General features: G+C 44.6%; 1 protein-coding gene across 1 annotated transcript; it reads left to right on the forward strand.

Moving 5' to 3' along the window:
* Nucleotides 1–1,364: 1,364 nt before the first annotated feature.
* Nucleotides 1,365–27,925, forward strand: WDR82 (WD repeat domain 82). The gene is made up of 9 exons (XM_060204552.1): nucleotides 1,365–1,812; nucleotides 9,991–10,088; nucleotides 13,535–13,601; nucleotides 18,104–18,203; nucleotides 20,173–20,289; nucleotides 20,786–20,941; nucleotides 21,230–21,299; nucleotides 21,853–21,995; nucleotides 25,235–27,925. The coding sequence occupies exons 1-9, from the start codon at nucleotides 1,652–1,654 to the stop codon at nucleotides 25,262–25,264; spliced, it is 942 nt and encodes a 313-aa protein (XP_060060535.1). The 5' UTR covers nucleotides 1,365–1,651; the 3' UTR covers nucleotides 25,265–27,925.

Genomic DNA, 27,925 nt, shown 5'->3' on the forward strand with positions numbered 1-27,925 from the left:
GAATATGGGACAATCTCACTCTCAGGCAGAAGTTGAAAAACAAGATCAGAAAAGAAAACAGAAGTAGAACCCGGAATGGAATTGGCATATTGCACCCAAGTAAAAGACTCTGGGTAGGGAGAATACAGGTCCATGAAGGATGATAAATGACATAGTTGTATTGTTAAATAGGAAACTGGGGAATGTTATGCATGTACAAACTATTGTATTTACTGTTGAATGTAAAACATTAATTCCCCAATAAATAAATAAATAAATAAATAAATAAATAAAAAGATGTCTAGGGAGCCGGTAAAGCAGCAGGTTAAGCGCACATGACACGAAGAGCAAGGACCGCTGTAAGGATCCCAGTTCGAGCCCCCAGCTCCCCACCTGCAGGGGAGTGGCTTCACAAGTGGCGAAGCAGGTCTGCAGGTGTCTTTCTTTTTCTTTTAATATTTATTTATACCCTTTTGTTGCCCTTGTTTTATTGTTGTAGTTATTATTATCGATGTCGTCGTTGTTGGATAGGACAGAGAGAAATGGAGAGAGGAGGGAAAGACAGAGAGGAGAGAAAGACAGACACCTGCAGACCTGCTTCACCGCTTGTGAAGCGACTCCCCTGCAGGTGGGGAGCCGGGCTGGAACCTGGAACCTTATTCCGGTCCTTGTGCTTGGCGCCACGTGCGCTTAACCTGCTGCACTACCGCCCGGCTCCCAGGTGTCTGTCTTTCTCTCCCCCTCTCTCTTTCCCTCTTCTCTCCATTTTTCTCTGTCCTATCCAACAATGTCAGCAGCAACAACAACAATAATAATTACAACAACAATAATTACAACAACAGTAGGGCAACAAAAGGGGAACAAAAAGGAAAATAAATAAATATTAAAAATTTTTAAAAGCAGTAAATATAAAGTAGCCACAAGAAAATTAAAAAAAAAAAAATGTATGCATCCGTGGTCGTGACCATTCCATGATCGTTGCAGATCAAACTATCGCACTGGATGGTTTTAACATATACCGTGATGCAAAACAATTATTTCCACATGAAACCGAGGCCATGTAGGCATTGAAACTATGCAGACAGGCGGTCGGGGGCTTTGGGGTTCACTGACACCCCACCCCCAGTGCCCGCACCTCCGTGGCTCGCAGCTGGGGAGACTGCGGGGGACGCCGGGACAAAGGCCCCTGACAACCCCCCCTCCCTCCCGCCCACCCGGGAAGGTCCCGGGAGTTGCAGCGCCTCTGGCTACAAATGGTTGGAAAAAGGCGCTTTGAGTCACCCGACCCTTTCCGGGCCCGCCCACCATGACGTCATCACCACGCCCCGGCGAGCGGCTCCCGCCCCGCCCCTTTTCCCGGCGTGCACCGCGCCGAAGCTCCTCGCCTTCGGCTGCTGCCAGTCGCCCCAAGATGGCGGACACAATGAGGAGGCGCCGCGCCGGTTGCCCCTGAGGCGACTGAGGAGGCAGAATCAGCGGGCCTCACGCCGCGGGCGGAAGGACGTTACCCGAGGAGAAGGCGGTGGAGGCAGACTGACGGCCGCTGTAGGGCTGGTCAGCGGCCAGGCGCCCGCCGCGCCCGGATCGGCCCCCTCCGCAGCAGCCCGTCCGCCCGCCAGCCTGCCGCCCGGCCCCGCCCCGGGCCTGCGCCGCCGCCGCCGCCGCCATCGCCATGAAGCTGACCGACAGCGTGCTGCGGAGCTTCCGCGTCGCCAAGGTGTTCCGCGAGAACTCGGACAAGATCAACTGCTTCGACTTCAGCCCCAACGGCGAGACGGTCATCTCGAGCAGCGACGACGACTCCATCGTGCTCTACGACTGCCAGGAGGGCAAGTGAGTACGGGGCGGCCTGGCCGGGACCTCAGCGCCTCGCCCTCAGCCGTCAGCCCCTCGGCCCTCAGCCGTCAGCCGTCAGCCCCTCGGCCCTCAGCCCCTCGGCCGTCAGCCCCTCGGCCCTCAGCCGTCAGCCCCTCGGCCCTCAGCCGTCAGGCCCTCGGCCCCTCGCCCTCAGCCCCATGGCCCTCAGCCCCTCGCCCTCAGCCCCTCGGCCCTCAGCCCCTCGCCCTCAGCCCCTCGCCCTCAGCCCCTCGGCCCTCAGCCCCTCGCCCTCAGCCCCTCGGCCCTCAGCCCCTCGGGCCTGCCTTTTCTCCCAGGACCGACGTTCGCCCTCTGACCCCTGGGCCGGTTTTGCACTCGCACCACTTCCATGCCGAAGTTGTCCTGGAGGCCCGTTTTTCTTTTTCTTTCCTTTTTTTCTTTTTAACCAGAGCACTGCTCATCTCTGGCTTATGGTGCTGTGGGGTATTGAACCTGGGACTCTGGAATCTTGGGCGTGAGAGAGCCTCTTTGCATAACCGTGTTATCTGCCCCCGCCCCCGAGACCCTTTGCTTTTTTAAAAGAGGATAGTCTGATTACAGTGTCTTTTTTTTTTTTTTTTTTTTTCTTTCCCAGAGCACTACACTCAGCTCTGGTTTATGGCGGCGGTGTGGGAGATTGAACCTGGGACTTGAGAGCCTCAGGCATAAAAGTCTCTTTGCATAACCATTATGCTATACCCTCACTTTTTTTTTTAATGCCTTTGCTCTCAGTGTCTCTGCGAACCCCACCTTGACCTTGACCTCTAGACGCCCGCGTGCCGGGCTCCAGCCGTGGGCTTCCCCGCAGCCTTCCCGCGGGCAGCGCTCCTGCCCCTTGCGACCGCCTGGCCTTGGCTTTCTTTGACGCTCTGGGACCCAGTGCCCCCCACCCCCTTTTCTCCTTTTTTTTTTTTTCCGTGAACCCTGTAACCAGCGTCCGAAACTTCTTTTTTTTTTTTTTTTTTTTTTGCCAGCCGCATGCCGACCTGCATGTGAACCTCCCGCTAGAACAAAGAACAAGTCAGAGTTTCAGACTTTTTAAATTAGCACTTTGTGGTCCTTGAAATTAGCAGATTTGGGGATTTGGCCGTGAAGTTTCTGTGCTGCCTTCTCCAGGTTCTCCGGACACTCACCACACGTGACACCTGCTTCTCTTAGAAGCACAGCTTTGTGCCTTTGCCCGGGATCCTGGCCTCTGGACTCTCCCCAGTCCTTAGTTGATTGGGAACTCCTTTGCTTTAAGCTAAATTTGGTTTTTTTGCAACTGTGCCTGTTTGGTTTAATTTCGTGGCTACTGGCATTTTTATTACCTAGATCCAAGTCTTGTTTTTTGAGTTTCTCTGCCTTTTCCAGCTGTTCATTATTTTGCCTCCCTCAAACACCCCCCCCCCCATTTTCTATAAACTTTTATTTAGAGGCTGGCTCTTCATGTTGCTTATCTAAAGTAACCATAGTCTGAGCTCTGACTGATTATGATCTAAGTGACATGCCTGTAGGTGTGTGCAAGAGTGACCTACAGTAGCGGGTCTGCAGGAGACAGTTGTCATTAGGAAGATGCTGAGCTCTTCAGGTCAATGCTGTAGATGAATTTCAGTCCAGACCTGATAGTGTGAATCAACTTGGAAGAAGGCAAAGTAGGAGAGATGAGGCTTAGAAGTAGCTTTGCAAGTGGTTTGCTTAAAATGTTGGGAGTCAGGTGATAGCACAGCATGTTTCAAAGAACTAGCATATACAGAAATTGCTCACATTTTGCCTAGCTTGCTTTATCATTTGTGTATGTAAATAATGGAAACATTTTGGGGTGTTGGAGTATAGAGTAATCAAGCTCTTTTTTTCTTTTTTGAAAGCAAAGTGTGTGTGTGTGTGGGGGGGAAGACACCTGCAGACCTGCTTCACCACTTGTGAAGCAACCCCCATGTAGAGAGCCTGGGGCTGGAATCAGGATCCTTGCACTTCCTGCCATATGTGCTTAGCCTTCTGCGCTACCACTCAGCCCCCAGCCAAGCTCTTTTACCCCTAAGCACTTCGACATAGATTTCCTCAGCTCAGGCCATTTTCCCCCATGACCAGAGCAGTGATCCAGACCAGGAAATGCAGTATTGCTGCAATGCTATAGGATATGTTTTCAATTTTACCTAATATATGTATGTATGTATGTGTATGTATGTATTTACTGGGCTGCTGAGGAAAATGGCTCAACTGACAGAGCTTACATGCAAGTCTGAGCTTCTTGGTTTGATCCCCACCACCACATGTACCGAATTGATGTGGTTTGTCTCTGACTGAATCTGGGGCTTTGGAGCTTCCAGCATGAGAGTCTCTGCATAACCATTAAGCTCTCTACCACCACCACCACCCCCACATCCCCAGTGGCTTGCCTCTCCTGAAGCTTTTTCTGACATTTGTAATAAGTAAACCAGGCGACAGTTTCAAGCCCCTGGTCTCCACCTGCAGAGAGAGAAGGCTTTACTTGAGGTAGGGGGACTACTACAGGCATCTCTCCTCCCCTGTCTAGCCCTCTGCCAAGAGAAAACGGGGTCAGGGGAGTCCCCAGGAGTGGTACAAGTACTAAGCTCCATTGACACATCTGATGGCAGACAATAATTTTCCCCCAAAGATCTTATTTATTAATGAGAAAGAGAAAGAACCAGACATCACTCTGGTATATGCTGCCGGGGGTTGAACACAGGACCTCAAGCTTTTTAAGTCTTAACACTTTAGCCACTGTGCTGCCTCCCAGGCTGCGCAGTATTATTCTTGTCAATTATTACCTCGATTTGTTGTAAGAGAATAAGTTAGTTAGAAACTTGTTCTAATTTGACCTTCTGAACAATAACATGAACTTAGTCATATATCACTTTTGAACATTAGTCTCCATACATTAGTATGTATGAAGGGGGGGAAATTGCCACTTGTTAAGTTAAACCAACTTTGGAAGAAAAGTAGTGTTTCTTTGGAAGGCATAGTTTAATTTTTTAAATTATCTTTAAGTTTTTAAAATTTAATTTTTTATTAATTTTTCCCTTTTGTTGTCTTTGTTGTTTATCATTATTATTATTGTTGTTATTGCTGCCATTGTTGGATAGGACAGAGAAATCGAGAGGGATGGGGAAGACGGGGGGTGAGAGAAAGATAAGACACCTGCAGACCTGCTTAGGTGCTTGTGAAGCAAACCCCCCCCCCCCCAGGTGAGGAGCCTGGGGCTATTTATAGTGAAGAGAATTATTCAGAGAAGACTTGAGTAGTATTGTGATCAGACTACCACTCAGTTGTAGCAGTTGGTGATGCCAGGGATTGAATTTGTGACTTTTCACTTCCCAGTTCTGAATGAGTGTGTATGTAGAGGGGACTCAACATGGGCCTCGTTGCTTTAGACCAGCTTTGTCAGAGAGATAAGACACCTGAGAGCTGATTCAGTGGTTAAAGTGTTAAGCATTCTACCATGAGGTTCTGAGTTTGATCTCTGACGATGCGTATGCCAGAGTGATGGTTGGTGTCTCCTCATTATTATTATTATTAAAGAGAAGGAAAGACAGGGAGGAAAGTAAGGAGTATAGAGTTTGGGTTCAAATCTGGGTTGAGTACATGGCAAAGAGGTTTAGCAGAAATCTTATACTAGGTATAATTGCACCAGCAATTCTGAGAATTTTTTTTAAAGATTTTATTTATTTATAAGAAAGATAGCAAGAGAGAGAAAGAACCAGACATCAGTCTGGTACATGTGCTGCCGGGGATGAACTCAAGACCTCATGCTTGAGAGTCCAGTGCTGTATCCAACTGCGCCACCTCCCCCTCCACGTTGGGCGCCATATGTTGTTTTCGCCGGGGCTGGCTTCACATGTCGTCAGAGTTCGGGGCGCCAGTAGGCCAGGCCAGCTTCGCAGCGGTAGACAGAGACTCGAGGACACACGGCTGAGCAGAGAAGCTGTATTTCTTTATTCAGGAGCAACGATTCAAAAAACTAACCTAAACTAATCACCACATAGATCTGTCTTGCATCTTTCTCCTCCAGCAGGTATGTAGGATAGGGGGCAGGGAGAAGGGAGAAGCGCGAAAAGGCAAAGACTAAATAAACCACAATCTCCCGGAGGTGGGGGGAGTGAGACCAAACCAATATGAAGCATACCAACACCAGACCACTGGGATATACCGTTTTAACAGGAAATCCTGCCGACTATGCCAGCTGTCGCGAGCAAGGAATTAGAGCAACGACTCACTTGAGAGCGTGTCGGGGTTAAGCAATAATTCTTTACTTATTTTAAATGCCAGAGAAGGGTTACACAATTCACACAACACACAGTCAACCCAATACCTCTCCTTATTAGTAGCTGTTCGGAGGTGAGGTTCACGATGTAGTCCCCAACCACTGTGTTGCCGGACTGGAGGTCCTTCGTCTGCTGGTGCGACCGGACAAGCGAGGTTCTCTGGAAGCTGGGGAAACAGTTACTTAGCCTCGCCACATGTGCCTTTTGAGCACCGGTAGCATCCTGGTCAGTAACCTGGTCAGTAACGGTGAAGGTGTTTCATTCAGCTGGTTTTTGAGCCTCTACGTATACTAGCTTGCTTCTGGTTTCAAAGTTACGTCTCCATTGGCCAATCAGGTTCGGGTTGACGTCATATCCTATGTATACATACGTTTCTGTCTTTATTACACTATGCAGGCGCACTATGGTTACTATAGTTACAAGGGTTAGTGTTCACTTCAGCTGTATACAGGTGGAATTAATTTTCCTTATACTTAGCAACCACGTGGACTCTTTGTGCTGACTTCACTACTGTAGATGGACTAAGATAACAGGCAAAAGCTCTCCACTGGTAGAAACAAAGTAGATTGTTATATAGAGAGCAAGCACAAATACACCAACTTTCCTCCCTCACCAACTTGGTATACTGCACTATAGTAACCCCCTGTCCAAAGCCAGCACTGTGAACTCAGCAAGATAGCCTTTGATCTGGCCTTTCAGTAGAGGGAAGAATGTGGAAAATACACTGCATTCAAAGAGAAGTTTTGTTTGGAAAGAGGTTTTTTGTAGGGAAACTCTTGACCTCATTGCCATTAAAAATTGAAATGGCAGTGTGGAGGTCCTAGGTTCAATTGCCAGTGCCCTCTTCACAATCCAGAGCTGAGTAGTTCTCTGGTAAAAGGTAAAAAAGTACAAATGATTGACTTCTCTTTAGCATCTGTGTTCATAGAGGATTTTACATTAAGAGGCTGAGACCTATCACATTAGAGTATCACATTACCATACACAAGGACCCAGGCTCAAGTCTCCTATCCCCCACCTGCAGGTGGGGTGGGAAGCTTCATAGGAGGTGAAACAGTACAGCAGGTGGTCTCCATTTCTGCCTATTTTCTTACTTTTTCTCTGTACTATCAAAGAAATAAAAGTTTAAAAATAGATACGCATTGATAAAGCCATAGGACTACAAATATGATATTTTAAAAAAAGAGGAGGGATGGGTGATTTAGGAGGGAAAAAACAGGCATCACTGGCACATGTGCCAGGGATAAACTGAGGACCTCAGGATTGAGTGTCCCCACAGCTTACTCACTTCCACCTCCTGGACTGTTGTGTCTCTGTTGCAGAAATTATCCCAAAGCACAAGGCTCTAGAGCCGGTTCTTGGCAAAAGAGAGGAATTGATTACACTGGTGCATAGGAGACTCCGGATCACTTCAGGGAAGTTCTCCCCCGCACCTTGGAAAAGCCCACAGGTTTATTGCCTTCCCCCTCTCCAAAGGGGTTGGAGGGAGCAGATTTATTTCACTATTACAAAGTGGACAGAAACAGACAAACTTTCACAGAATTGCTATACATGCTTCTTATCTGTGGCCTTGGTATGGGCAGAGAAGGGGAGGCCCAGTACCTGGTATGTATCAGTCTGGAGACAGCTGGTTTCCTCCCTAGTCAGCTTTACCTTTGAGCACCATTGTCTCCAGCCTGTTAGTTTAGGAATGTGGAAGGGAGGAGGGGTAGCAACTACAGCCACTGTTTTAATTGCCAGGAGAGCAAGCACAAAGGAAATGCAGTCTTAGGCTATGTCTCTATATCACAAAGACAATTCTCCACCAGGCACATAGATTAAAATATCCACATAGATTAAATGAGAAGAGTGTGCTCAATTCTGGCTTATGGTGGTACAGGGGGATTGAACTTGGGACTTTGGAGCCTCAGACTTGAGTCTGCCTGCATAACTATTATGCTATCTACCCTCCTGCCCAATTCATCTATTTTCCATAACAGCTCTCCTCTTTTAGTTATTTGGACCTCTTGGTAAATAGGGTTGAGGAAATTGTCCTACACCTAAAAGTAGGGCAATATAAAGTTTTGGTTAAAAAAATTCGCCGAGATAAATTTCAGCTTGCTCTTCAAGGTTCTATAGAGTTAGCCACTTAAGGAACTTCAAGTACTTTGGACTTATAGAATAGAGAAGATGGATGTCCTTGAGAACTGATTATATTGAGACCATCAAACACTTATTGAATCTGGCTAATTTTGATAAATGATATTGTAAGTAAATGGATTAAGTGAGATTTTGCTTTGATGTATTTCAAAATCCTTTTGTTATAAGTTATGGGTTGTGGGTTTTTGTGTGCTTGTCTTCCCAAATTGAGAGAGATGGGGAAGACAGAGAGAGACCTGCAGACTGCTTCATAGCTTGTGAAGCGACCCCCCTGCAGAGGAGGGGGGGGGGACTGGAACTGGGATCCTTACCTTGGTCCCTGAACTTAACCCGTGCACCACTGCCCAACCCCACCCCACCCCACCTTTTTTTTTTTTTTTTAACCAAAGCAATGTTCGGTTCTGGTTTATGGTGGTTCAGGTGATTGAACTTGGGACTTCTGGAGCCTCAAGTATGAGAATCTCTTTTCATAACTGTTACACTATCTACCCCTGCCTGACTTTGTGTGAAGGTGAGTTCGTTATTGTTAATAGCTGAGTAATAGTCCATGCGTATGTAGACTACAGTTTTATTAGCCACTCATCTGTTAGACAGCTGGGTTGCTTCCAGGTTTTGGCAATTACAAATTGTGCTGCTTTGAATTTAGGTGTGCTCAGATCTTGTTGGATGGGCGTGTTTAATTCCTTAGAATTTATCCCCAGGATAAGAATTGTTGGGCCTTAGGGTAAGTCCACTTTTAGCTCTCTGAGAGTTCTTCAGCTTGCTCTCCATAGGGCTTGGACCAATTGACATTCCCACCAGCAGTGCAGGAGGGTTCTTTTATACCCTCCTCATCATCATCTTCATCCCCTCCCCCCAGCCTCTCCAGCATCTGTTGTTACTATCCTTTCTGATGAATGACATTCTAACAGGAGTGAAGTGGTAGCTCATTGTTGTCTTTAGATAACACTTTCTTAAACTAACTTTGCCTTTTTTTTTTTTTTTTTTTTTTTTTACCAGAGCCCTGCTCAGCTCTGGTTTATTGTGGTGTGGGAGATTAAATCTGTGACCTTGGAGCCTCAGCAGGAGTCTCTTTGCATAACCATATGCTATCTACCTACCCCCATAACCTTTGTTTTAAGAACCCTCAGATTGCTTTTCATTTCCTAACCTTGATAGTAGGTGTTTGGAGGTGAAAGGCTTCACCTCTAATCGGTTCTGCTTGATTGATTTAGTTTGTTTTCCTCCCTTTTGGAAAGAAATTATTTATTTGTTTACTTTTTTCATAATTTAGTTTCTTTCCCTTTTTTTAATTTATAAAAAGGAAACATTGATTAGTACAGCAGGTTAAGCGCACATGGCATGAAGTGCAAGGATCAGCGTAAGGATCCTGGTTCGAGCCCCCAGCTCCCCACCTGCAGGGGAGTCACTTCACAGGCAGTGAAGAAGGTCTGCAGGTGTCCTTACTTTTCTCTCCCCCCTCTGTTAGTTTAGGAATGTGGAAGGGAGAGAGGGGTCTTCCTCTCCATTTCTCCCTGCCCTATCTAACGACGATGACATCAGTAACAACAATAATAACTACAACAATGAAAAAACAAGGGCAACAAAAGGGAAACATTGGCAAAACCATAGGATAAGGGGTACAACTCCACACCCAGAGTTTGCCAAGTAGCCTTACCTTCTCATTTCTTCATTCAAGTGCTTCTCATTGAAGATTACGGATTTTGGTGATGAACAATTTTGATGTTTTCTTTCTTTGTTTCCTTGTCAGACCAAAGAGAACCTTGTACAGTAAGAAATATGGCGTGGACCTCATCAGATACACTCATGCAGCAAACACAGTTGTTTACAGCTCTAACAAAATAGACGGTAAGCAAGCCTTCTTTTTAGGGAGTTACAGTCGTGGTTTGTTCTGTTAAATATTCATGTAATCTTTGTGACTTTTGCTTTCTAGTTATTTTAAATATTTTCTTATGTTAATAGTGCTCATTACATTGTTCTGACTAAAGACTTAAAACAGCATGAAGATTTTGCATTTACCGTGGAGTGGGACTAGGAAGCCATGAATAGAGGGAAAGAATACATGGCATAGAATGTAATACACAACAGTACCTTTCTGTTGATGATATGTAGACTTGAGAAAGATATTCACAGATGCTTGAGCTATCATAGTTCAGGAGAACTGAGATGATTTTGTGGGTGTGGACCTTTTATGGTCTGTATCATAAAGGACACTACTGGCTAGTTATCTTTGATTCCAAATATTTTTTAAACCTGAATTATCCCTTTTAGACTTTAAATCTGTGATGTGTTTAATAATCTGTTTTTACCTGCATATCATTTGGGATAAGTCATTTTTAGTGGTCATTTTGGTAACTGAAGTATAACAATATTAGGGCATTTTTATGCTGGTTTATTAATTATTTCACTTTGGCGAGGTGGACAGGGGCCTCACACATGCTTAATTCCACTGTTCCTTGGGATTTTCATTCTTTTTACTGAGGTCTGGGGTGGGGGAGACACCAGCACTGTTCCACCATTTGTGGAGTTGCTCCTAATGCTGTTCATGGTGCTTCCATGTGGCATCGGGGTTCAAACCGAGGTCTTTAATATGATAGGGTTTACACTCTATTGGGGTGAGGTAGCTCCAGGTACCTCTTTGACTTTTTCTTTTCTGCCAGTGCTACTGGGGGCTCATGCCTCCATGAGTCCTCTGCACCAGTACACTCTTTGCTTATTCTTAGAGGGTGAAAGAGGAGAGACTACATAGCACAGCTCCACCACTCATGGAGTTTCTGCCATGTAGGTGCTTGAACCTGGGTCCTCATCCATGGTAAAGTGTGTGCTCTATCTGGTGATCTCTTTCACCTGCCTCCCTGAGATTTATTACTGGTGGAGAGGGGACAATGAGAATCAGAGCATGCAATGTAAGTACAGGACTTTAGCCACTGAGCTACCACCCTGGGCACCCTGGTTATTAAGATTTTAGATAAGGGGAAAGACCACAACACTGCTCCAATCTCCATGAAACTTTCCTGTTGCCATAGTGCTCAAACCCAGGAGCTTATGTCTGGTAAAGCATGTACTCTGAGGTGTGCCGTTTGCAGGCCCCAGCATTAAAGGTCAGACATGGGGGCTGGGTGGTGGGGCACCCAGTTGAGCACACATGTTGCAATGCACAAGGACCCAGGTTCAAGCCCCCACTCCACCTGCAGGGGAAAAGCTTCACAAGTGGTGAAGCAGTGCTGCAGGTGTCTTCCTTCCTGTTACCCCTTTCCCTCTCAATTTCTGGCTGTCTCTATCCATTAGATAAGTACAGATAATTTAAAAGTATAAAAAAATAATAAAGGGTCAGACAACTGCCCCTCATATGTTTTATTTATTACCATGAGAAAGAAAACCAGAATCTCACTGGCACTTGTAATGCCAGAGATAAAGCTTGGGAAGTTATTCTCCCAGGTCTTATGATTTAGCTATTATACCACCTCCGTGGCCACCAGTAAGATTTTTTTTAAGTTTTATTTATTCATGAGACATGATAGGAGAGAGAGAGAGAGAAAAAGAACCAGACATCACTCTGGTACATGTGCTGCCAGGGATTAAACTTGGGACCTCATGTTTGAGAGTCCAAAGCCTTACCCACTGTGCCACCTCCCGGACCACCAGTAAGATTTTTCTAATGTCATTCAGCAAAGAAAGCAGTGTACTTCATGCTTATCAACAAGAAAATATAACATTAGGATCACAAGGAAATACTTCTGTGATCCATCTGAGTGAATGGCATATTTCTTCCATTGGGCTGGCTTTCTGGTCACTAAAGGAGGAGTCTCCAAATAGTGTACAAGGTGAGGCAGCTGTGGGGTGCTTGCAGCTTTGCTGCCAGGCCAGTGCTGTGAGGATGTTACCTCTCCTGATTCACGTGCATCCTGACGAGTTCCTCCAACGCTCCATTTCCTTTTGCCTGATTCCAGGCTGAGGTAGTAGTTTGTACAGTTTGAGGGTCTATGATACCACCCGGTACAGGAGATAACTGTACAGGCCACTGCCTTGCCAGGAGCAGTGCACCAGCGACAGCGTGGGGTGGAGAGGATGGCGCAGCTCTTCTCATCTCTAGGAAACCAGGTAATAAGGGGGAAAGCTTTTTCTGCCTAGGGCAGGTAAGTAGTTCTTACTCAGAAAGCAGTCTGGAAAGCTTTCTTCAAGAAGTCTGAAGATACTTTCAGGGAGACCCCAATAGAAAGTGCTCCCACGAGCTGCTGGCATGACTGCAGCCTCTTTTCCACTTGGCTTCTGTTTGTTTGCCTCAAGAATGTCCTGTATTTTCCACTCAGCGTTTGGGACCATTCCTTGTTAACAAATGAACCTTATTTCTAGCCTTTTGGGGGCATAGTAGTTTTCTAAATCTTTTTGTTGTTATCATTGTTGCTGCTGGGGCTTTACTTCTCTGGAATGACTCAGGAAGGAGAGACCACAGCAACTAAACTTGGGACCTTATGTTTTTTTTTTTTAAATCCAACTCTCTTGCCATTGTTAAAGTATTACTTGTCTTTCCATTTTGTTGATTTTAATGTGAATTGTTCGTTTTTTAAATCACATACTGCTTTAAGTATTTATTGGATAGAGATAGCTAGAACTTGTCTACATATATATGTGTGTATGTATATATATAGAGAGAGGGGGGGGGGGGGACTGACCAATCAAGACCGACAGCTCCACTTCACCACTTGCAAAGCTTTCCCCCAGCAGGTAGGGACCAAGGCCTCAAACCCTGGTACTAGTGCATTGCAGCATGTACACTCAACCAAGTGCACCACCCAGCCCCTAGTGTGAATTGTTTATTCAACTAACATTCATGAGGTCAAGGCTGGATTGACACTGTTGAGAACTATAGGCCAAAAAGCATTTTTTAAATATTTATATTATGTGTTAGAACCAGACCATCACTCTGGCACATGGGATATCAGGAGTTGAACTTGGTACCTCATGCTTGACCACCTCGCTGGCCACTGGACAGAAATTTAATGCCAAAAATTTGTTTTGGCACATCTGCTTTCTTGACAAATTGCATTATAACTGCAGAAACCAAATATTTGTGGTTTTAAACATATATTGGCTAGTCAGAAGCTAATTTTGTATTATAAAATTTGTACTACCTACTTTTCAACTGTGGAGAAAAATTCATCACTATTATTTATACATACCTTGGGTTATGAAAAACAACTCTTTCTCTGAGCTTATTTTTCCTAGGTGAAAATGCAGAATAAATTCCTTTGAAAGCAGTAGGATATCATTATAGTTTGTTTATCTTCTTACAGATACTATTCGTTACCTGTCCTTGCATGATAACAAATACATCAGGTATTTTCCTGGACATAGCAAAAGGTAAGACCCAGAATCACAAAGATTAATAGCAAAAAAAAAAAAAAAACCTTTCTTTTCTTTTTCTTTTTTTTTTTTTTTTTAACTAGAGCACTGTTAAGTTCTGGCTTATGGTGGTACAGGGGATTGAACCTGGGACTTTGGGGCCTCAGGCATGAGAGTCTGTTTACATAACTATTATGCTGTCTAACTCCTGCCCCTATTTTGGTGTTTTGTTTTGTTTTTTAAGTCTTATTAAACCTCACTAAATAGTCAACTCTTGATTAACTGAGGTTGTGAAGGAAGGGAGGTAATACCAAAGTTTCAGTTCAAAAATAGAGAACAGGCAAGATAGTTTGCTTGGACAATTCACTTGCTTTGTCATGGACAAACCCAGGTTTGAGCACAGACCTTGCTGCACCGAGAGGAGCTTGAGTACTGTGGTGTTTGCTTCTCTATCTCTATCTGAAAAAAGTTAACCTGAAGCCATCAGTGAAGCCCCACTGATGCCCACAAAACAAAAACGATCAAAGTTAGAAAAAAAAAAAGTACATTAAATATAGAGATGTGGTGGAGTGATAGATACACTAATCTTAGAACCCTATGACCTACTATTAACCAAAAATTTTAATTACAGTAAAAAGGATAAAGATGCAGTGAAAATTGGGTTTAACATTTGTTTGGCTAATATCAGGTGTATTTTACTTTATATGGAGCATGGTGTTCAGCTCTGGCTTTCACTGATGCTGTGGCTTGAAGCTTAGAATCCAAAGCCTCAGGCATCAGAGTCATTTGCATGCCCATTATGCTGCCTCCCTAACCCTCATGTTCTCTAAGGAAGCAATCATTTGTGACTGAAGCCTTTCAGTATAAGCAGCCTCTAGTAGTGCCTGCTTTACAAACACATGTTCCAAATGAAAATATTAAATACAGGAAATTAAAGAGAATTATGCTCTATTACTTTTGTTCTTAGTGTTTTTGTTTTGTTGCTAGGGTTTTTGGTGGGGCTCCATACCGGCACAATTCCATCACTTCCAGTGGGAGGGGGAGTAATAGGCCACAGCACTGCTCCACCACTCACAAAGCTTCCTTTTTAGTATCGTGGAGGAGGGTGGCGTTTGGGGCTCAGGCCCTACAGGGTGTGATACCTCCCAGCCGCTCCTTTGTGTGGGGGTATTTATTTATTTATTTTAGAGACCCCTAGATCCTCATGCATGATAACTTGGGTGCTTTGCCCTTGTACCACCATCTGCCCCCTCTGTTACTTTTGAAAATCAAGAAGTGCTTCCTTTTTCTATTTTTTAATTCATCTGTTTTTTCCTTCTTTTTTTCATATACCACTTTTCCTCTTGATGTTTTTCCTCCTGTCATTTGCAAATAAATGTAGACACCCTGTATAACTTAGAGCAGTACAGAGCCTTGAGGAGACATATGGTGGGAAGTATCCTCTCCCTTTCTCCCTCTTTTTTTTTAACCACCAGGGCTTCCATTACTCCCAGGGACTTCCTTCCCACCCACCCCCTTTAATCACAGGGAGGGAGGAGAGAGGCACTACAGCACCTTTAACCACTCCTGATGATTCCCTCTGCCTGGTGCACCCATGTGCTTTGGGGACTCAAGCATAGGCCCACTCATGTGGTAAAAAGTGTGCTCTGCGGGTGAGCTGCCTCCAGTACTGGCTCAAGTATTCTGTTTCAGCTGCAGTTCTGAGTGGACAGGTCATGTCTTTTGCTAAGGATAAAAGCTTGCAGCTGTTCCAAACAAAGAACTAGCTTGTGATAGCTAGACATTTTTATTTACTAGTACTCAAGCTTCACAAATAACTCCTGTCTGTGCATTTAAAAGTATTTAAACTTAAGAGTTCAGATGCAACTTGGAATTCTCTCCAATCTTCCCAGCTTTCTGACCTCTTAGTGTCAAAATTCTTATGACTCCTATGTTCTTCTCTTGAGAGCCTCAAGGCTTCCAAAAAGATATTTTTATGTTCTTCTAATTTCTTACTTGAGAAATACTTTTTTCCTTGATAAGAACCATCTTTCCTCTGACTGCTTGCTTTCACCCTCTTAACTGGACATTTTCTTGCTAATTGCAAACTTGTTTGGTCTTGTTTATCTACTGATCTATTTTTAAATTTTACCCAGAGCATTGCTGTGCTGTAACTTACTATGGTAAGTTACTGTGCATGGGCATTGAACCTGGGACTTTGGAGCCTCAGGCATGAAAATTTTGTTTTTTAAGATTTTATTTATGTATTAATGAGAAAGATAGGAGGAGAGAAAGAACCAGACATCACTCTGGTACATGTGCTGCCGGGGATTGAATTCAGGACCTCATGCTTGAGAGTCCAGTGCTTTATCCACTGCGCCACCTGCCGGACCACTTTTTTTTTAAAGATTTTATTTTATGTATTTATTTACCAGAGCACTGCTCAGCTCTGGCTTATGGTAATGCAAGAGATTGAACCTGGGACTCTTTGCATAACTAGCATGCTGTCCCCCCATTCTTTTATCTTTCTTTTGGATGGGGTGTTATTTCTTGAGGCAGCTTTCTTTTCCTTTTTATTGGGTTAATGGTTTGTAGTGTGGTTGTTGACACAAGTACATCAAGACTCCAAGGCCTTCAGCATTCCTAGAAAAATTTGGCTTTGGTTTAAGTTGAAGATAGTACAAATGGAAGAAAAAAAATTTAGGCAGAAAGTTATTTTTTTAAAGGTTTACTTATTTTAAGAGAGAGAAGCTTAGAGGTAACATTACTGCTTGTTGCATATGCAGTGCTGAGAGTCTGACTGGGGTCTCATGCATGAAGGTCTTGCGCTTTACCACGGAACCATCTCTCTTTTAAGGGGCAAGAGCACATTTTCTCATTTCCTCTTTTTATCATCTTTGTCACAGGGGCTTTAGATAGAGGGAGAGGCAGCCCAAACTGAATCTTCCTTCAGTGCCATAATCTTTCCCAATTGGTGTGCCAGGGAAATTAAAACCTGGGTTGAGTGCATGTCAAAGCATTACCCTCCCAGGTTTGCTGTCTTGCCAACTCTTATTTTCATTTCCACAAGGACTTTGTCATTGGTAGTAGTAGTACTGTAGAATCAGACACATGTCCCCAAAGATGGACAGGACAGAATGGAGCTGTGTGTTCTCTGCAGAATAGCCCCATTTACTGAAGAGATAGTTGGTGGTGTCTCTTCAGAGCAGAGCATGAACAGAGAGGACAAGGAGCTCAGGATAATCTTGTGTGAGAAATGTTAAATGAGAGAATTAATGGCACGACCATAAAAGGAACCCCTATCAGAAGTAAAATTGGGTGGGCCAGGAGGTGGCGTAGTGGATAAAGCATTGAACTCTTAAGAATGAGGTCCTGTGTTCAATCCCCAGCCACACATGTACCATAGTGGTATCTGGTTCTTTGTCTTTCTCCCATCTTTCTCATGAATAAATAAATAAATTCTTTAAAAAATAAAAAAAGAAAGAAAAAGACGGTATTAGCTCAGTCCTGTGAGCTACATGTGGTACCCAAGCCAGTGATCTCACCTAGGAGCTTATGGGACGCTAGATCTCAGACCTCTCCCCAAACCTGTGAGATCACAAGTTCTCAGAGTAGATCCCAGCAATCTCTCTCTCTCTTTTTTAATTTTCCCTTTTGTTGTCCTTTTTAAAAAATTTTTTTTGTTGTAGTTATTATTGATGTCGTTAGACAGGACAGAGAGAAATGGAGAGAGGAGGGGAAGACAGGGAGAGAAAGAAAGACACCGGCAGACCTGCTTCACCACCTGTGAGATGACTCCCCTGTAGGTGGGGAGCCGGGGGCTTGGTCCGGGATCCTTACACCGGTCCTTGCGCTTCACCTGTGCACTTAACCCAGTGCGCTACTACCCGACTCCCGCCATCTGTTTCTTAACACACCTTCCAAGTGATGCTAATACTAAAGTTTGGGAACATCAGTTATCTATAGTCTCCAACTTCTAGTAAGGAATTGTGCTCCTTCCACTTTTTCCTGTTGTTAAAATAAATACTACTGCTTTGAACTGTAGTGTACATTTTTTGGGGTAGATTTGTGTTTTAATTCTCTTGAGTATGTATGTATCTTAGACACCTAGAAGTAGAGTTTCTGGGTTATAGCACAACTCTTGCCTGTAACTTTTTGCGGAACAGTACAGTATTCCTAAAGCAGCTGCATGCACTGGTTTCTACCCCCACCAAACAGTATGTGAAGGTTCCGACTTCTGCACGTCTTCACCAGCACTTAGATCTTTTTTCTCATAACCTTACCCGGTGGGTATTATTTGAATTATAATTCGTGATTTTTGATTTGCATTAGAATAATTTTTATATTGCAGCTTTAAGTTGCCCGCCCACCCCCCTACTAGCTAGCCTTCGATTCTGGATTACTTGTCGATGCGTTTTTTTGTTATGTTTTGTTGTTTTTAAAGAATATGTATGTATAGGTAGGCAGACAGTGCTTCAGAATTCACATCCAAATTTTGCAAATATTCTTGTTCAACTCCCATTTGTGTTGATACATTGCAGGGTGGTGGCCTTGTCCATGTCACCTGTGGATGACACTTTCATTTCTGGGTCTCTTGATAAGACCATTCGACTCTGGGATCTGCGGTCTCCTAACTGCCAGGTAATGGGTTATAGAGTACCTCTTACCTTTACCTTTTTGAGAAACTCAAATTTTCCCACAGTTGCACTTTGAGTAGTTTTCAGTGGTAGTCAGTGTCAACTGTTACTCAGGGAATAGGGAGCAAACAGCAGTTTTATGGGGCTGGGTGGTGATGCACCTCTTTGAGCCTGCAGGGGGAAAACTTCACAAGTGGGGAAGCAGGTTGGTAGGTGTTTCTTTGTCTCTACTTCCCCCCCTCAATTTCTGACTGTCTCCATCCCAACAAATAAAGATAACTTTAAAAAATATTTAAAAGAAACATCAGTTTCATTGTAATTTTATTTAATTGCCACCAGAGTTGTTGCTGGGGTTCAGTGCCAGCACTAATCCTGGCAGCCATATTTTCCTCTCCTCCCACCTGACTGGTTTATTGGGTAGGACAGAGAGAGAAAGACAGACACCTGTAGATCTACTTCACTGCTTTTTTTTTTTTTTTTTTTTTTAACCAGAGCACTGCTCAGCTCTGGCTTATGGTGGTGTGGGGAATTGAACCTGGGACTTTGGAGCCTCTGGTGTGAGAGTCTGTTTGCATAACCATTATATCTGACCCCACCAATGTTTTAAATTTTTTTTCCTGGTGATATTTTGTTTTATTTACCTTATGGGATTATTTATTTACTATTTATTCATTTTATTTGCTAGTGGGGGCTAGGGGAGGGGTGGGAAGAGGAACTAAAGAACCACTGTGGCACATGTGATAACCAGGGTTCAAACTCTAGACCTCATGCTTAATGTACAGCACCCTGTCCACAGTGCTTCCTCCTGGGCCAGGACATTTTTTTTAGTTCAGTGGTTATGAAATTATATAAATAAAAGTTGATCTGAAATTATCTGTACAAAGATCAATGTGTGTTTTTGTTTTACCAGAGCACTTTTTAGCTCTGGTTTATGGTACAGGGGATTGAACCTGGGACTTTGAAACCTCAGGCATGAAAGTTTTTGCATAACCATTATTCTCTCTCTCCCACTGCAATTTTTTTTTTTTTTTAAAGCTGTACCTTGTGTGTGTGGCCTTGTGAATGATCCTTGTTACATGGGCAGTGCCCCCTCTGAGCATCCTTCTCGGGCAGACTGGTTTTTTTGGTATTTATTTATTTGGATAGAGACAGAAATTGAGAAGGGGAGGAGGTAAGAAGGAGACAGAGACACCTGCAGCCCCACTTCACTGCTTGCAAAGTTTTTCCCCCCTGTGGGTGAGGACTAGGGGCTCAAACCCAGGTCCTTGTGCTCTGTAACATGTGCACTCAACCAGGTTCTCTGCCACCCAGCCCCAAAATTATGTTTTTGAAAGAAAGGAAAGGGGGAGACAACAGCACAGTGCTGCTCCGTCCATGGAGATCTGGAGTCGTCCAAGTTGCTCTCCTGTGCTGGGCCTAAGCCAAGTACTGCAGTGCATATTAATGTTCGTGTGCTCCTTGGGGATTTGTTACCTGGCGTTTAGGGTCTTTTTGTTTGTTTTTAATTTTCCCTTTTGTTGCCCTTGTTTTATTGTTGTAGTTATTACTGTTATTGATGTCCATTGTTGTGGGGTAGGACAGAGAGGAAATGGATAGAGGAGGGAAAGACAAGTCACCTACAGACCAGCTTCACTACCTGTGAAGCGACTCCCTTGCAGGTGAGGAGCTGGGGCCTCGAACCAGGATTCTTAATGCCAGTCCTTGGCGCTTCGCGCCACATGCACTTAACCTGCTGCCTTACTGCCCGACCCCCTAGGGTCTTTTAACCAGGTCTTTTAATTTTCTTCAGCTCTGGCTTATGGTGATATCAGGTGTTCAATCTGGTACCCCAAGCATGAAAGTCTGTTATATAAGTCTATGCTATATCCCCACCCCTACCTTACCCTTTCTTTGTTTTTATTGGGAGAAGTAAATTGCATAATAATAGGAACCTGGACTTGTTAACTTTTTGTTGTTTTGCTTTCTTTGTATAGGGTCTTATGCATCTACAGGGTAAACCAGTTTGTTCGTTTGATCCAGAAGGATTAATTTTTGCTGCAGGTGTCAATTCTGAAATGGTTAAGCTTTATGATCTTCGCTCTTTTGATAAGGTAAATTTTTATTTTATACCAGAGCACTGTTCTGCTCTGGCTTGTAAGGGTGTGAAAGATTGAACCTGGGACTTTGAAGCCTCAGGCATGAGATTTTCTTTACTTGCATGACCCTCATGCTGTCTCCCATCTGACAAGCTAAATCCTTGAATCTTCCAGCTACCTTGATATTGTGACAGTCTTGAGAGATGAAATAAACCTATATAGCCATTTATGGTAAAGGAATTCTCTAGTAGATACAGTCCGCTTTTAGTCAAAAAGCAAAAGAATACTGAAGGGTGAGGGTAGATAGCATAATGGTTATGCAGAGACTCCTGCCTGAGACTCCCAAAGTCCCAGGTTTCAATCTCACATACCACTGTAAGCCAGAGCGTGAGCAGTGTTCTGGTTTTAAAAAAGGAAAGAAAAGAAGAAGAAAAAGAATATTGAAGAACTGGCTCTAGAAGAAAAGGTTGATCTGTCTTGGGCCTGAGGCTGCTATTTTTATCTTTGCCAGGGGCCATTTGCAACCTTTAAAATGCAGTATGATCGGACTTGTGAGTGGACAGGACTCAAGTTCAGCAATGATGGCAAACTCATCCTCATCTCCACCAATGGCAGCTTCATTCGCCTCATTGATGCTTTCAAGGGAGTAGTGATGCACACCTTTGGGGTGAGCCACACTTGAGCATGGACACTTGGTGTCCATGCTTATACCCGAAGGGCTGAGAATTGGCACTGGTTGGCTAGTGAAACCAGCCGCTGTCCTTGACTCACTTGCTTTTTCTTATTTCTGTGAATATGGAGTTAGGGCTAAAAGGGTGAATTGTGAAGGCTGGTGGCTGACTTTGGAACCGTGGTGGCATTGTGCATGAAGAGTTTTTTGGAAAGAAAGGTGTGACTTGCTGGGACAATGATTGTAGGCAGTTACTTTGGTGATGACAAGAGATCTCTTTTTTAGGGTTATGCCAACAGCAAAGCTGTCACATTGGAGGCCTCTTTCACTCCTGACTCTCAGTTTATTATGATTGGTAAGCTTTCTTTATTCCCCTCAGGTTATTTTCCTGATACTGTGCATTTATTTGTATTGACTTTGTCAGTTTTTGAACTGTTACTTACTTTGTTGGTTTATGTCCTCAGATTCCTCTGTAGAATAGTATACCAAGGGTATAGTGTGGAAACTGTCCTCACTGTGTAGTTCTTTACTGGGAAAGCCAGCATTATTGGTTCGTTAGTAAAACTAGGCCAGTACTAGAGTAAACTGTAATCACTATTTACTAGTAATAACTGATTTTCCAAAACACCTGCATTCAGTTTGTCTTAGTGGCCAGGTGTTGGCATGGTAATGGTAGAGCCCCTTTCTCAAATGAGAAAACTGAAGCTACACAGAAGTGACTTGCTGAGGAATAAATAATAAATAAAATCAATTCCCAAAGTATCCTGTTTTCACTAGTGTATCCTCCCTCTCAACTTGAGTTGAGTGCTGGGACCTAAAGCTTAATCTCTCCAGATATCAATCACCCATGTCTTTTTCTCACTTTGTGTTGGGTCTTAAGTTGTATTCTCCTTGAATGTTTTCTTTAGGTTCAGAAGATGGCAAAATCCACGTCTGGAATGGAGAAAGTGGCATAAAAGTAGCTGTTTTAGATGGCAAACATACAGGCCCCATTACCTGTTTACAGTTCAACCCGAAGTTCATGACCTTTGCCAGCGCATGTTCCAACATGGTATGTTAACAGTGGACGATGTCTTCCACCTAGGGCTCTTTCCCATTTGAGGCTTTTTTTTTTTCCTTTTGTTGCCCTTGTTTATTGTTGTAGTAGTTATTGTTGTTATTGATGTCGTCATTGTTGGATAGGACAGAGAAATGGAGAGAGGAGGGGAAGACAGGGGGAGAGAAAGATAAGACACCTGCAGACCTGCTTCACCACCTGTGAAGCGACCCCTTAGGTGGGGAGATGGGGGCTCCAACCGGAATCCTTACGCTGGTCCTTGCGCTTCACGCCACGTGTGCTCAACCTAACACTGTGTTACCACCTGACTCCCTGAGTTCGTATTTTTCTACTCGCTTCTCTGTTTCTGGTCTCTAAACAAGCTAGTCTTTCATATGTACTATTTTCATGATCTGGGATAATCTCTGAGCTCCTCTGAAAATCTTACACCAGCTTGCATTATGACCTCCGTGTGTGTGTGTGTGTGTGTGTGTGTGTGTGTGTGTGTGTGTGTTTGCGTGTTTGCTTCCAGGTTATTGCTGGGGCTCAACGAATCCACTGCTCTTGGAGGCTATTTTTTCACCTTTTTGTTGCCCTTGTTTTATCGTTGTGGTTATTATCATTGTTATTGATGTAGTTGTTGTTGAATAGTACAGAAAGAAATAGAGGAGGGGGAAAGACATCTGCTGATCTGCTTCACCACTTGTGAAGCAACGCTGACAACGACCGCCGCCCCGCCCCCCCCCCCCCCCCGCAGGTGGGCAGCTGGGGGGTTTAAACCAGGATCGTTAAGCTGGCCCTTAAACTTCATGCCGTGTGAGCTTAACCCACTGCACTACAGCCTGACCCCTGACTTCCAGTTTTATCTTGATTCACACTTAATAGATTTTTTTGATTCCTAAAATTCTGAGTTGGTCATGGTTCACTAGAGTTTCTTCTAAACCCCTGTCTTGTTTTTAAATAATAGTCATGGAAGGGGAGTTGGGCAGTGGCACAGTGAGTTAAGCACACCTGGCATGAAGTGCAAGGATCCCAGTTTGAGCCTTGGGCTCCCCACCTGCAGGGGAGTCACTTCACAGGCTGTGAAGCAGGTCTGCAGGTGTCTTTCCCTCCCCCTCTCTCTCTTCCCCTCCTCCCTCCATTTCTCTCTGTCCTATCTAAGAATGATGACATCAGTTATAACAATAATAATAACTACAACAATAAAAACAAGGACAACAAAAAGGAAAATAAAAAATAGATATATTCATGGAAGTTCTGTGAATCTTGGCCTCCAGTTTCCTAGGAATGAAGTGTTTTTTTTTGGGGGGGGTACTTTTTGTTTTGTTTTTTGCCTCCAGGGTTATTTCTGTGCCTATACTACAAATCCACTGCACCTGGAGGCCATTTTTTCCCATTTGGTTGCCCTTATTTGCCGGGCTATTGTGGGAGTGCCTCCTCCCAGGTGCATGCTCTCTGTGTTGGAGAGAACTCGACCAGAGCCAGCCTGGGCTGCTACTCACTCAGCGACGATGCAGGAGAAAGTCTTGAACTTGTGATGGAGTGGCAATGCAATGTCTTTATTGATCAGAGAGACAACTGTTATAGGATAGAACCAGAAGTGGCAAATCGGAAACGGAAATGGCTAGGAAAGGGGTGGAGAAAGGAATGGAATGGGTGGGGATCTTTCAGGCAAAACAATGATTATGTAAATAGGCCATTGTATCAGGAATGCAGGGGGAGTTGGCTTAATGCCCCACACTTGTTGTTGCCATTAATGTCATTGTTGTTGGATAGGACAGAGGGGGAGAGAAAGACCTGCAGACCTGCTTCACCACTTGTGAAGCTACCCCTCCCCCCCTGCAGGCGGGGAGCCAGGGCCTGAAACCGGGATCCTTGAGCCAGTCCTTGAACTTACTGCCATGTGCGCTTAACCTGCTGTGCTACTGCCTGGCCCCTGGGAATGAGGTGTTTTATTGCTAGTGTATTGAGAATATATTGCCTCCTTTATTTTATAACCCAGAATAAATTGCCCCACACCATAGCAGTGGGACTGTGCAGTGACTTTTTTTCCCTAGGGGGATATTTTAAATGTTTTCTTAGGGGGCCAGGTGGTGTGCACCTGGCTAAGTGCTGACATTACAGTGTGCAAGGATCCAGGTTCAAGCCCCTGCTCCCCACCTATAGGGGGAAGGCTTCACAAGTGTTGAAATAGGGCTGCAGGTTTCTGTTTGTGTCTCTCCCTCTCTATCTCCCCTTCCCCTCTCAATTTCTCTCTGTCTGTTCAATAATAAATAAATAAATAAATAAATAAATATTTAAAAATAAAGGTATCGGGCTGTAGTGTAGCAGGTTATGCGCACATAGCACGAAACTCAAGGACCGTCATAAGGATCCCAGTTTGAGCCCAGCTCCCCACCTGCAGGGGAGTTGCTTCACAGGCAGTGAAGCAGGTCTGCAGGTGTCTATCTTTCTCCCCCCCCCATCGTTTTCCCCTCTTCTCTCCATTTCTCTCTGTCCTATCCAATAATGACAGCAGTGCCAACAATAATAACCACAACAATGATAAAAGCAAGGGCAACAAAAAGGAAAATAAATAAATAAAATTATAAAAATGTTTTCTTAGATCACTTTAAGAGCTTATTAAAGTGGAGATAGATAGCATAATGATTATACAAAGAAACTTGTGCTTGAGGCTCCAAAGCCCCAGCCAGGTTCAATCCCCCCACACCACTAGAAGCCAGAGCTGAGCAGTGCTCTGATAAGAAAAAAAGAAAATACTTACTAGCGGCTGGGTGCTGGCACACCTGGTTGAGCACACGTTACAATGCATCAGGACCCGGGTTCAAACACCCAGACCCCACCTGCTGTGGCAAAGCTTGGGTGGTAAAGCATCCCTCTTTCTCTTCCCCTTTCCTCTTGATTTCTCCATCTCTCTCAAATAAATATATTATTTAAAGAAAGACAAAAATACTGACTTAATAAGACTTGTCACTGGTGTAGTTCCCTTGTCCCCACAGTGTCAGCACACCACACCTTTCCCCAAATTATTATCTTTTAAATTATCTTTATTTACAGGATATAGACAGTCAGAAATCAAGAGAGAAAGGGTGGTAATAGGGAGAGACCTGCTTCACCACTCGCAAAGCTTTCCCCACCCTGCAGGTGGGGACCAGGGGCTCGAACCCGATTCCTTGCGCTTTGTAGTATGTGAGCTCAACCAGGTGTGCCACCACCCAGCCCCTCCCCCAAGTTAATTTATGTTTCCTTTCTAGGCCTTCTGGTTGCCCACCATTGATGACTGACCCTCATGCTGCTTGGCAGTTTCTGAACTGTGAGGGTTGTCAGCGGGGGAAAAGACTCAGAGGGGACTGAGACAACAGTAGGATTGGATCATTTGACTGAACCACCACCGGCCTCCCCATGGGTACTCTGTATCTGCTCAACCAGAAAAGGTTACTTTGCCGAGCTTCTTCAAAAGGACTCTTAGTGCGGCAAATTCACCCAGGACTCAGACTTTCCAGCCGCCACTGCACCGAGCTCCTCCAGAGGACTGGCCAGGCTCATGATCAGGGTACAGTGCGGCCCTCGAGAAGCCTGCCTTCCATTTTGAATGTATTTGCTGCTGAGGAGCCAGTGAAGGTGTCAGTTCTGCACATCCCTTCCCTACCCCTATAAATGTGTGGGAAGCCACGGCTCTGGTTTGGGGGTGGGGGCGGCAGCTCAGTGCCCTTGCCCTCACCCTGCATGTCTGATTACTGGGTCTCCCTGTGTTACTGTTGCATTGTATTCCACAGCCATCATGTTACTTAGGTGCCAAACATTTACAGAAATAACTCTTCATATGTTTTGGGATTGTAAAGGGATAGGTACAGAAGGATCTTGCTTGCCATAAAGGCTTCTAAACTAGTGTGTGAAGGTCGGTCAGCTGAGCACACCTCAGGCTCTGGTTGTTGAGTGGGAAAAGGCTCGGGAGCCTGAGAGAGGGGTAGCAGGTGAGTTCCTGGCACTTGGAGGTTTAGCGATAGCCTAGTGTGGCTCCCCATCATTAAGACAAACCCCTGATTCTCCTAGGTGCCTACTGAGCTTGGCCGTGCGCAGAAAGCAAGGTGGCAGCCTGTTGCATATGATGAACATCACACTTTCCTGTGGGCCAGTATTGTGGAGTGAGTTTGCGTTGTTTACACTGATGCCTTCCCCGCCTACCACAAGTTGTGTACATAGTCTCCAGACTGCCCATCCCTCTCCCAGCTCTCGGTTAAGAGCTGGCTATAGGCCTGTGTTATATGTTCTGTTTAGCCTTTTTTTATAGATACGGGGGGGGGGGTTCTGTTTATATTTTAGCATAGTGTAGATGCCTTCATTTAAATATATCTGCATACACATGTGTGTGTGCGTGCGCACATATATATATGTTAAAATACCTGTCGGTTCAGCCGAAGGCGGTGGAGTCCTACAGCCTAGGAGAAAGACTTGCACCCTTATTAATAGTGTCTGCCGCAAGTGTTAGTCTTCCCTGTTCCCTTTTCCCTTTGGGAAACTGGGTGAAGCAAAGCTTCAAGTGTTTGCTGTTCCCGTGGCAGCTAAGTGAGGGTCTTTGAATGGCTTCCGGTGTTCCTCAAGCCCACACTTTGGGGCCCCCTTCGCAGTATTAGCCCCTTTTTTGCCCAGCAAATGCTCTGTCCCTGTTAACATTGGCGAGTCACTTTCCCGTGCCTTTTATATCTGGCGTGCAGCGTTTAAGGACAGGATGCTAGAACCAGAGCATATTCTGCTTGTCTGAGGCTTCTTTGACAGGCACAGGCGGCTCCTATATATCTGGTGTATTTGCTCGCTTTTCCTCTCCTCCTGGGAAAGGGAGGAGTCCCAGTGAGTGGCAGCTGGTCCATGACCTCTCTTCCCCTGCATGCCTGTTTTAGAATGGGATGAGTGACGTGTTGTTTCAGCAAACTACCAAACATTTAAGCAGGCAACGCATTTCCTGCAAGTTCCGAAACTTGAGGTTAAAACTTGCCGCTGGGGGCACGTCAGCTCAGCATTGATTCAGTGTCAGTCATGGGATGTAAATCAGTAGCATTTGCTTTTAAAAAAAAAAAAATTACTTTCTAACTTGTTCCTCATACTTAAAGGACAGGAGACCTTTCCAAACTACCTTTCCAAACAAGTTTCTGCTGTGCCTGCCACCCTCTGTATAGCTGGCTCTGCCTTCTTAGTAGAGGGATTTTTAGAAAAACCAAATGAAGCCCAGGATGTGGCACAGTGGATAAGGTGTTGGACTCTCCAGCATGAAACAATGACCTGAGCTCTGTGTACTCCTGATTTTCCAGTGCAGAAAATTCAAGGTAGGGGACTGTTCAAAGTGTGTGCTTAGAACTGTTCACCAGAAAGGCTGCATAGTTTGTCTGCAACCAGAGCAGCCGCCAATCATGACCTGCCTGTGAGCAGGAAAACAATTTGTATTGAGTTACTTTATGCCCCAAACTGAAGCCATGTCCATTGACCTCCATTTATGGGAACTACGATCTTTAGGAGCAAGGAAATAGCTAGAGACGGAAGCCATCAGAGAGGATGTGGTGCCGGGATTAAGGAACAGAAGAGGCTTCGGGCCGCACTCCCAACAGAAGCCAGAGGTGCTCAAGCTCTCCCGTGGGGAGGGGCTACTCTCCACACCGAGTCAGGGCCAAAACCACCGCTTTGTGTGGCCGCGGCACTGCACTCAACCTCCAGCGAGTGGGGTGTTTTTTAACTTCCCTGTTGTAATCATAATTAGTGCTTACTGAGGAGCCCTAAGACTCGGTTTGCCACCCAAATGTTACCATTGTTAACTTCTTGGTGATAAATGCTCTTTTAGACATTTCTGTGGATAGATTCTTGCTATTTACATAGTTGTTATTCTACTGTATATATGTGTCCTTTTTTGTACTTAACATATAAACATTTTTCCATGTTACTGGTCTTGAACAGAA

This window comes from Erinaceus europaeus, chromosome 12 (assembly GCF_950295315.1).
Source record: "Erinaceus europaeus chromosome 12, mEriEur2.1, whole genome shotgun sequence".
NCBI classification, from domain to species: domain Eukaryota; kingdom Metazoa; phylum Chordata; class Mammalia; order Eulipotyphla; family Erinaceidae; genus Erinaceus; species Erinaceus europaeus.